Source organism: Populus nigra, chromosome 4 (assembly GCF_951802175.1).
Source record: "Populus nigra chromosome 4, ddPopNigr1.1, whole genome shotgun sequence".
NCBI classification, from domain to species: Eukaryota; Viridiplantae; Streptophyta; class Magnoliopsida; order Malpighiales; family Salicaceae; genus Populus; species Populus nigra.
The window spans coordinates 14,302,780-14,314,174 of NC_084855.1; the positions used below are offsets into that span (position 1 = coordinate 14,302,780).

Here is an 11,395-nt window from a genome sequence, read left to right on the forward strand (position 1 = left end):
ATATTAACATTTTTTTAATGTTTAAAATAATTTTAATGATGAAAAGAAAACATAATTGAAATAAAATTCGATCTCCTCCCCCCTTGCTGTAAAGTTCAAATAATGTGTGTTTAAGCTACCTTTCTATCCTAAAAAGTGATGGAGATTAGGTGCTTCATTTGTTTTTTTTTTCCTTTATTGTTTCAACAATTATTTTTTGAGTTTACTTAATTTAGATTTTTATCAAGTGCTCACAATGTGTTCAACCTTTAAGATCTACGTGGATGTGAGTAAGAGGAGAAGTCTGTGCATGTTGATCTATGTTTTCCTTTCTCCAGGTTTAGGTCAAAAATTGCTGGCAGAGCTGACGAAAGTTTAATTAGGAAAAAGTCTATAAATGTTGATATATGTTTTCTTTTATCCAAAGGCTATTGAATCTTATATGATTATCATATCTAAAAAGTTTAGATTTTGTATGATTGTTAGTTCGAAATGTTTTGGGTTTATCTTAGCTGTTAGATATAAGAATTTATAATTAAAAAAATTAATTAGAATTTTTGTTTAAAATACTTTAAGGATAGTTTAAATGTTTTTTTTATAAAAATAAAATTAATTTATAAAAAAAATTAATTAAAAATTTTGTTTAAGATACTCCAAGGATAATTTAAATGTTTTTTAATAAAAAATAAAAATAATTTATAAAAAAATTAATTAGAATTTCTGTTTAGAATACTTAAATGATAGTTTAATTTTTAAAAACAAATTATAAAAAAAATATAAAAAAATTATTTAGAATTTATGTTTAGAATACTTAAAGGATAATTTAAATGGTTTTTTAATAAAAAATAATAAAAAATTTAACTAGCATTTTTATTTAGGATATTTCAAGGATAGTTTAAGTATTTTTTTATATAAAAAATAAAAACAATTTATAAAACTATTTATTTAGGATACTTCAAAGGTAGTTTAAATGTTTTTTATATAAAAAATAAAAAAATTAATTAAATTTTTGTTTAGGATACTTCAATAGCAGTTTAAATATTTTTATATAAAAAAAATATGAAAAATTAATTAGAATTTCTGTTTAGAATATTTCAATGATAGTTTAAATATTTTTTTATATAAAAAATAAAAAATTATAAAAAAACAATTAGAATTTCTGTTTAGAATATTTAAAGGTAGTTTAAATGTTTTATTTTTGTTTAGAATATTTAAGGATAGTTTAAATATTGTTTTTATAAAAAATAAAAAATTAATTAGAATTCATGTTTAGAATATTTATGGGTAGTTTAAATATTTTTTTATAAAAAATAAAAAATTTATAAAAAAATTAATTCTTATTTAGAATACTTTAAAGATAATTTAAATATTTTTTATAAAAATAAAAAAAATTATAAAAATAATTAAATACACGTGATTACTAAATCCAAGACAGACCTAACCACGACCCAAAGAGCTTAAAACATTTTTCTATGCTCTTAATATTTTTTTAATATTTTTAAAAAATTAATATTAACCCATTAAAGAGTACAGATGAATATACTAGTTACATTAATTCATGTTTTTTTACATGTAAAATATTCATGTTTATAATTCATTTATAGGAAAACGAAAAACAAACAAATCTACCTACTGGATTGAAGTGATGGTTACTTTTTACTGTAGATAGAGGTTATTTAAAATATAGTAGTGTTTTTTTCTTTTAAATGATTTTTTAAAAAAATGTATTAAAATAATGTTTTTTTAATTATTTTTAATATAAATACATAAAAACAATTAAAAACAATTTTTTTATAATTATAATATATTACACATCATGAAAACACATAAAAATGCATAGAAAATAAGAAACGTATAAAAATTATAATGGGTCGACATAATCAAATGATAAATATATTCATATAATCTTTCAAGTATTCCATAATTGAATAAACAATTGGGAAAAACTTACCACAATTTTCATTTTTCTATTTTTAAATTACACATTACAAATTTGATCAGGGTTTTGACATCAGTTGTTCAGGTACCAGCCCGGAATGCAACAAAATTTGCTTATACACCAAGACAAATAAACTGGAACGATCTGATGCAACTCACAAGAAAAACCTCCTCCGGCTGGTGTCCATTTCCGGCTGAAATTCAAATGAGAAGAAATATGAACAATTTCATAATCTCACAAAATTTGGAGGGAAATAAAGCGTCAACAAATCAAATCAATATATATACCAAACAGAAGCCATTCAAAAGCTACCTTGTGAACCCATTCATATTCACCGCCTTTGGTATCAAATGTTCCATGTTGGAGACTTCTCAACTTCAGTGTAAATCTAGGACCACACTCCTGCATGTTTAGAGGAAAACTATTGGCACACAGACTATCAAGATAATAGGGGGTTTCAGACAGAGATGTTTGGGGAAAATTGAGACCCATAACTTAGATGGAGTATCCAAATGTAGTTGAAATTATCAAGGGCCTAGCTAAAGTTCCAGATGCGTTTGATGTTTCACTAGTGCCCTAAGGCAGAATATTAAGATTACAAGGTTTGACTCAGTTCATAGAGTTAATCAACAGAAAAAGAAAAGTATAACTTATGATCCTGGTAGAAAGGATATCAACTCCACAACAACAAATGTAAACAAAAAATTTGATAGGGAAACATAACCTGAAGGCGTGCAATCACTTTCTGTTGAGAGATCTTCTCACCCTTGCCATCTTTTCCTTTTTTACCTTTTGAATCACTCTGTTTACTCTCTTTGGTTTCAAAGATGTAACTGTGCACATAATAGTTGGAAAACTCTATCGGAAAGGTGTTTATAGAAAAGAAAAGAAAAGATTACCCAGGTTTATTCTTGGCAAAATTTAATGAATCCAAAGCATACCGGTGATGCCGGAAGAATATATAATCACGTTGATTGTGAAAGGTTACAACTCTTCGACCCCGGAAATTCGGTTCTTGCGGGAAAAGTGACTGTATTATTCTGGAGGGCACATGAACAAAAGAATCTTTTATTAAGAAGAAAACCAGTGTGTAAGAAGTCAACAAAGAAAATGATACATAGAAAAACTGTGAGATCATACAAACCACACTGAAAACATGGATAAGTTATAGAAAACAAGAGTATTATCATTTTTGTGGGAAGATAGCACATATGATCACACAGCTTATCCCAACTCATTCTTCCGGTCAACTATAGTGAGGAAAATTTAGATGGTTTCTAACATGCAACATGAAGAAAATTTAATACCTCCCAGCACGATGTCCCAGACGAGTTGTAAAGTTGGTCAAGACCAGCTCGGGCTCATGACTGGTGGGATTTCCATGATTCTGCAAGCAACACAAGGCAGCAAAGGTAAGAAGTTACCCTCCTAGAAACTACATCAGACAAAACTGAAATCACACTCAATACCCCGTAAAATAAAATCAGCTTATTCTGATCCATTGAAACCTAATTAGATAACATTTCTAAAACCACATTTCTCCCTTCATTGATCAATTTCTCTTTGATTAGATATTATTGCTCCAATAAAACAGGCCATGTCCACTTAAAGACCAGACATTGATGAGAAATTAGATACAGTTTGTTGATTAAGAATCATTAAGGACTGTAGCTTTCTTTAGTAAATGAATAGAATCAATTAATTTCAGAATAGAAGGTAACATTGCATTAAATAAAAGTTATATATCAATATCCACAAGGTCAGCCATAAACCTTGATATCCTTGCGTAGAACAAGCCGAGAGAGTTTGAAATGGGCAGTAGGGCCATCAGGCAAGCCAATGATCAAGAGAGCATCTACAAACAGACTGAAAATTGTTAAGATTCTGATAGACAATCGCAGTCACCCAAGGTTTTATCCATTGATAAATGAAATCTATTTCAGTTATTGGAATAGGAAATCACAGTAAGAACATGCATATCCTAAGCAATTTGGCACGTCTTCTGTATTGAAAACTAAGAAGTACCACTCACCTGGTTCCCTGCGGTTGGTGTGAACAACTATAAGAGAAGTAAAATCCTGCTTCTTTGCATATTCTACAATCTACAAGAATGTTATGCACATCTTAATAAGAGATGAAACACTACTGCTAGGCATCTTATATTAGAAATAGTGAGAGGGAAGGACAACCAATAAAAAGCACCTTTTTCAAGTCATAAGTTCCTCTCTTGTAATAATGTGCATTTGGGATCACTTGAAGTAGTTCTGATATAAAACCCGGTCCCCTCTGTAGACCACAAATGACATGTAAAGGCAATTCAACCATATCACAAGCGCAGGGAGAGATTTAAATTGGCATCAAAATAATATTTCATCTTCCATGGCTATTCAATGACAAAACAAATTAAAAAGAGATCACGAACTTACAGTAGAGTTAAAACGGGAAGTGGTGATCAATATCTTCGGAGTCCGTTCACGTTTTAAGATGGAGCTAAATTCGTCAGCATCATTGCCAGCGAATAGCTATAAACCAAGAGAATTAACACATCAGCTACAAGAAGCACTTGCTATTTTGGCCATGAGTAAAATAGCTGATTCAATCGCAGAGCATGAGCTATGAGTTAGTACCTCGTCGTCGTCAGGCTTGCATACAGTCTCGTCATTCTCTCTAGTATTTTCAATGGTGCGTGGAATCTTCCTTGGAGGAGGCTGCAGAATAATCACACCACACCAAATCAATTCTGATTAAAAAAGAACAAAAACCCTAATGCGATATTTCAATTGGGGGCCTGACCTCCTCACCGAGCTCGAGAGCTCGCTTCTCTTCGGCGTCTCGGGCTTTAAGCTTCTTGCGTTTCTCGACTTTCTTTTCATGCTTGAGTTTGGCGTGTACAGCAGATCTCTTCTCCTTGTTCTTTATCATTGACGGGAGTATTTCTCTCGTTTTCCCCTTCTCCATCTTCTTCTTCTTCTCCTTTTTGTCTATCTCTACATCGCTGCCATATTCTTCCATCGCCTCGCTTTCGCTCTTCCTTCTCTTCCCCCCCATTTTTCGCTAGTTTATTTTTGCTTTATAGATACAACAGTTTCCAGTAGCGGTATACACCGTAGAAGAAGAAGAAGAAGAAGAAGAAGAAGTCAGTGCAACTAGGGTTTTTGAATCGTGCAGGGTATTAGAAGAGGATTTGTTTATGGGCCGGAGAGGCAAAGCCGTCAATGCGTAGGCCTGTTCTTATGTAAGAAGAAACGACATGTAATTTGGGTGGGGTAAACGACTGCTGAACTAATGACTATTCGTTGCTCCCTTTGGAACACGTGTCAGTCAGAATATAAAGCAGAGTTGCCTGTTTGGGCGTTCAAGGATGCTGCTGTCTTTCTATTCCACAAATTAGGAAATGATAATTTCAATCAGAATACAAACGTTTTTTTTATATATATAATTTTTTGATTTTTTTTCATTTCATGCGCGCCTTTTTATTGATTGCTTATAATTTTTATCACATCAAGAAAATATTTTTTATATTTATTTTAGATTTTTTCATCGATTTTAATTACTTATAATTCTTATTTAATTTAAAAAATACACAAAAAATATTATTTCATTAAAAAAACACATGTTAACAAGAAAAGAAATAATTATACCAGAATTTTTTTAAAAAATAATTGAAATAATGACTTTTCTTGCAAGGAATAAATTTATTATTGTATAATTAAATTGTTTTTTTTTTAAACTCCTTGCGAGATATATATATATATATTGATTTATTTTATTAATCAATCATCATGCAGTTAAATGAGTATACTTGTATAGCATCATTTAATTTTAATTTTAATACAGTACATGGAAATTGGGGGAACGAAGTTAAGACTCAGCAAAATGAAGTAATAGACAATGCCTTTTCTATAAATTCAAATGGTGCTCGTTCACGGTAGACTCGAAACTTTTTTGCCTCCAATTTCACTGCACTGCCTTGAATAACCAGCCTCCGGCCACCAAATAATTCACTTAGAGAGAGCATTTATTTATGGATTACTCCTTGAAATTGCTGCTGGTATCTGTGCTTCGGTGTCACGGTGTTCCTCTTCCCTGGCTAGGTGGGCTTGCTTCTCTCCACAATCCCCTGCTTCAATGCTTTTACCCCAAAGTAGAATGTACAGACCTAGTATAACTAGGACAGAACCCAGGACACTGTTCGTTGAAATGAAAGACTGTTAGGAACAGTAAATAATCTGTTGTAAAGTAAAAGCATAATACATGTAATGAAAGGAAACAACCTTCCCAGATAAATTTGTTCATGCAGGATGGAGAAATCAAACATAGCAGCAAATATCTGTGTGAAAGGGGTGAATGCTGATGTGAACACAGGACCCCTTCGTTTGACGCACCATGACATGCCAACATAGCACAAGCCAGATCCTATGATTCCCTGTATGAACAAGTGAAACGGTAATATTTCAAGCCTCTTGTTTCAACTCTTCTTCTCTTGACCTGAATGAAGCACGCAGCATTAATTTAAGCTACCCGGATAATACTTACAGCATAAAGGACGCTTATAATCTCCAATTTTTTTCTCAGAATCCACATGGAAAAATTCCTTCCAATGCTTAAACTCAAGATAGCAGACTGGACTGCGCCCAAGAAGGACATAAGGGCGGTGCTAGAATATTGAAATGGGTAACTTTTGCTAATCTTAGCTTGAATGAGGAACCACAAAGACCACGTGAAGCAGCCTGCAAGAGAAAGTATCGAACCAACCACCCACCTTTGTCTCTTCTTCCCTGAGATCATAGTGTCAGCATGGTTTAGGATGTCAGTTGTTGCAGCTCTTGAATGTGGATTAGTTAATGGGATTCCCTTATAAAAGATTAATAGGACAGCTCCTCCCATGCATATAAGTGCACCTAATACCTTTGTTCTTCCTGCCTTGGTTGTCATGCTCGCTTTTTCTTTACTGCAAAGAGTTTTAACACCAGTTACCAAGGAATATTATTTTTGGTCAGAAAATGCAGTAAACCACTCACTGCTTGCTGCGCTTACCCAAAAAGTAGTGCTAGTATGAACGTGTTTACAGGGACCGTGTTGAGGAATGCACAGGCGAAGGTAGCAGATATATACTCAAGTCCCTTAAGGAATAAATATTGTGTGAGAGTTAACCTGATAGACATCAATAATTCTCAGAGAATCAGAGTCTCTAGACATAATCATGGCAATTGTAGTTATTTATTGCGAAGCATAACGCACAGAACCATCTTGAAGATTACAATTATAGTTTAACTAACCCGAAAAGGGCACCGAGGAAGAGGTGGCAGAAGATGGAAGCTGTTAGCCTAGGTCTGGTTTTCCTGCAATCAAACTAGCTGTATTACAGACCCTTGTAAGAACCTTTGTACATCAAAGAAGTTCAGTCCATGCTCCAAACTCGGTGATATTTTCAATGAAGGAGCAACAGAGAAAATAACTAGTTGACAAACGTCAAAATCGTGCTCAGAGGAGCTAAACAAACATGAAAAAATAATTGTGCAGCAGCTGAAAGACTACCTTTCCCAATAGTACGAAACAGGCGCCAAGAAAATTGCAGAAGTTGATAGTCGGTATGTAGCAATAACCATAGTGTTCGTTCCTTGATCCAGAATCTTTTTAAAAAGCACATTCACTATTGCGAAGGCAAAATTAACGACCACCATTCCCACAACAGGCTTCCATTGTCCTCCGTCACTCATGTTTTCTCTACGAATGCAGTATAAACAGATATTTTGGAGAAGCAGTAGTTGAAGAATAGTTAGTTCCTCTCCCTAAGAGATACAAGTGGGTGCAATGGTAGTGTAATCGGACTGATAACCTTCATCTATATATAGGATCACCACTTCCCAAAGGGGAATAAGCATGATTACATTTCTTTAATCAGTATTCTCTTCACGCAATCTTTTGCCAGACCTTTAATTTTTTTTTTTAGTCGGTGAACACGAAATCAAATGCTAAGCTAATATTTAAGCATCATAAGAACATGACCTCATAAATTTGTCACGACTTTTGGTAATTAATATGGCTGATGACCGTATATATTTAGCAGAAGGAAGGCTCTATGTCGACACTTAGGCGCCTTTCTGCTTTTGAGCAGGTAGTGATTTAAATATTCAGTAAGCAATAAGCATCTTCTGAAGGAGGCAGATCATCCAAGTGTCCCTTTCTGCTAAGTATCTAATACTTCCCAGAACAGATCAACCAATTCTTTCAGCTTGGTGAATGGAAGAACAATGTGTCAAATCTTAAAAGTAAAATTAGTGCCAAAATAAAGGGGTGCTTTGTAGCTGTAACTTGTTCAAGCTATGTTTTTCCCCTTCTGTCACGCATTTAAAAGCTTTGTTTTGAAAGCTTTACCGATTACACTAATAGAAATTCAACAAATACAAACAAAATTAACGACAGTTTTTTTTCATCAATAATTTACAGTGATATTTACTGATTTTTTTTTTATCACTAAAATCTCGGTATATACCAACAGAAACAATTCGTCGATATATATCGAGGGAATCCCAAACAGAATATAAAGAATAAAAAAAACAAGTTGTGCGATAACGTGTAAGTTTTTGTGGACAATTTTACTGACGAAAATACAGTCGAATTCAAACCGGGCTATTCATACAGTGACATGTCAAAAATATCGACAGAATTTCCAATAGGGTGACAAACGAAATAATTCCGTTAGGAATTTTATCAATAAAATTTAATATATGATCGGGCATTGACCCTCTCCTATTTCTCCTTTTTCTCCCCCCTACATCTAAACAACCCCCCCCCCCCCCCCGCGCACTAACAACCAGCTCCCCCCCCAAACATTCCTCTTTATCTCAACACAAATTTTTCGAGTCTCAGCATCCGTGTTTTAATTTATTATGGATTTTTTATTTTTAGTAAGTAAATATATCTACTTTTAATTTTAATATAATTTTAAAATGTCAATTTTATTATTGAATGTTTTTTTAGTATATGTATTTTGTTTGGGTGTTTACTTGTTTGTTTTAGATTTGTGGAATTTTATTTGTTTGTAAATTGTTGAAACTTATGTCGAATTACCGACTTAGGTGTGTTGTGATGTAATAAATAATGGCTTGTTTAACATGTGTGTTTTATTTTTCATCAATTTTATTATCGATCTGTAATTTCCATAAGTTAATGCGTAGAAATTTGTATGTACGTAGATAATTGATAATGAATATTTAAGAAAAGTTTGACATTAAATTGGATAATCTAACCAATATTTTTGTGAATTTATTTACTTAATATAATTAATTAATACATGTTGTTATCATTATTTTATAGAGGTTCGATAGAAGTCATAGATGATTGTTCATGGATGTATCGAGATTCACCCCAAGGATTGCGGATGATGGATTATTGTAATGGGGTTTAGAGTTTTATTAATTTCACAACATCTATTCCGAGAAATATTAGTGGAGGCGACATTAAGTGTCCATGCAAGAGGTATAAAAATAAAAAGTTTTTTCATTTAGATGTTGTAACGATGCATCTTCTACACAAAAGGTTTATGGAGGATTACTTATGTTAGTATGCACTCGGAGAACTATTTGTTCGCAACGAGAGCACGGTAGAGAGGATGGTCGGGTCAACTTCTAGTGCTAGCAATGTGCATGGAGTTGTTAATGACAATAGTAATCCTTACATGAATATGGTTATGGATGCAATGAGAATGAATTAAGGTAATGACAACCAATGTTCAATCATAGAAGAAGAACCTAATACAGAGGCGGCCATGTATTTTGCACTTTTGAAAGATTATGATGAACCATTATGAGATGACTGCACAAATCGCAGTAAATTATTAACCATTGCAGAGGTGTTTACCATCAGTCGAATTATGGGATGAGTGGGGCCAATTATAACCGAATTGTAGAATGAACACGAAGTATTTTACCTAAAGGGAATAGGCTGAAATAGAACTTCTATAGTGCTAAGTCCATGATGAAACCCCTCAGGTTAGGATACCAGAAAATTAACACGTGTCTAAATTTTTGTATGCTGTATTACCTTGGAAATACTAAGTTGACCGAGTGCATGACATGTGAGCATTATTTCCGTTATAAACCTAAACTGGTATGAGAAAGACTCTTGTAGCATATCAAAAACTTAGATACTTCCCAATCACGCATAGACTATAGAGGTTATTTATGTCACCAAAGACTGCTGAGCACATGATATGACATCAATCACATGATACAGTGGATGGAGTAATGGTATATCCTTCTGATGGTGAAGCATGAAAACTCTTTAACATTGTGCATCCTCACTTTTCAGATGAATCAAAGAACGTGCGTCTTGGGTTATGTCAAACAAATTCAACCCATTTGAGTTATTTGTTGCTCCTTATTCTTGTTGGCCGGTTATACTCATAGTTTATAACTTGCCACCGGAGATGTGTATGAGGCCGGAGTTTATGTTTTTATTTATTGTCATACTTCATAACAGTTCGAATCATAATATAAATGTTTGTCTTCGACTGTTGATTGATGAGTTGACACGGTTGTGGTTCTCTAGGGCTTGACTTATGATGTATCGAGAAAATAAAATTTTCTTATGAGGACAGTTTTGATATGGACTATCAATAATTTTCTAACTTATGGAATGGTTTCTAGTTGGAGAACGTATGGAAAACTAGCATGTCCATATTGTATGGAAAACAACAAGGCATTCACGTTAATAAACAAAGGTAAAATGTTTTTTTTAACTGCTACCGGCGTTTCTTGCCAATAGATCACAGATACAGAAAGAAGATAAATGATTTTTTTATTGGCAGAGTTGAAAAGGACATTGCACCCCATGTTTTTCTGGTGAACAATTACATGACGTGGTGTCAGAGTATGATGACATTGTGTTTGGTTTCCAATCCAATAAGCAAAAGTTTCCCAGTTTTGGTTTGACCCACAACTAAGTAAAGCGAAGTATTTTCTAGGAGCTTTTTTATTGGAAGACCAATATCTTTTGGCATAACCTTGACGTCATGCATATAGAAAAAATGTGTTTGAGAACATTTTCAACACAGTCATGGACGTGAAGGGGAATACAAAAGACAACATCAAAGTTAGAATGGATATAACATTGTTTTGTAATCGTAAAAATATGGAGTTGGTTTTTGATGGGTCATAAGTCGCAAAGCCTAGAGCAAGCTTCACTTTAGAGAAGAATACATGACTACTAGTCTACTAGTGGCTTAAGAGTCTATGTTTTCTTGATGGACATGCCTCGAACATATCAATGTTGGTTAATATAAAAAAAAATACAGATTGTATAGAATGAAGAGCTATGACTGTCATGTGTTTATGCAAACACTCATTCTATTAGCTTATTGTGATTTGTTACCAAAGGGAATATGAGATACACTTACGGAGATGAGTCATTTCTTTAGAGATATATGCTCCAGCAAGTTGCAGACACATCACATTAAGAGACTTGAAACGAATA

The 11,395-nt window shown here is 33.1% G+C and overlaps 2 protein-coding genes across 2 annotated transcripts; both read right to left on the minus strand.

Moving 5' to 3' along the window:
• Nucleotides 1–1,856: 1,856 nt before the first annotated feature.
• Nucleotides 1,857–5,126, minus strand: LOC133691227 (uncharacterized). The gene is made up of 11 exons (XM_062111641.1): nt 4,712–5,126; nt 4,546–4,626; nt 4,345–4,440; nt 4,121–4,204; nt 3,951–4,020; nt 3,691–3,773; nt 3,226–3,305; nt 2,860–2,958; nt 2,643–2,751; nt 2,231–2,320; nt 1,857–2,111 (listed from the first exon to the last, which is right to left on the minus strand). Exons 1-11 carry the CDS (start codon nt 4,964–4,966, stop codon nt 2,073–2,075), a joined length of 1,086 nt encoding a protein of 361 aa, XP_061967625.1. The 5' UTR covers nt 4,967–5,126; the 3' UTR covers nt 1,857–2,072.
• A 575-nt stretch (nt 5,127–5,701) lies between these two features.
• On the minus strand, nt 5,702–7,977 carry LOC133691951 (WAT1-related protein At3g30340-like). The gene is made up of 6 exons (XM_062112579.1): nt 7,457–7,977; nt 7,198–7,260; nt 6,956–7,072; nt 6,455–6,869; nt 6,193–6,344; nt 5,702–6,106 (listed from the first exon to the last, which is right to left on the minus strand). Exons 1-6 carry the CDS (start codon nt 7,636–7,638, stop codon nt 5,941–5,943), a joined length of 1,095 nt encoding a protein of 364 aa, XP_061968563.1. The 5' UTR covers nt 7,639–7,977; the 3' UTR covers nt 5,702–5,940.
• Nucleotides 7,978–11,395: the final 3,418 nt, after the last annotated feature.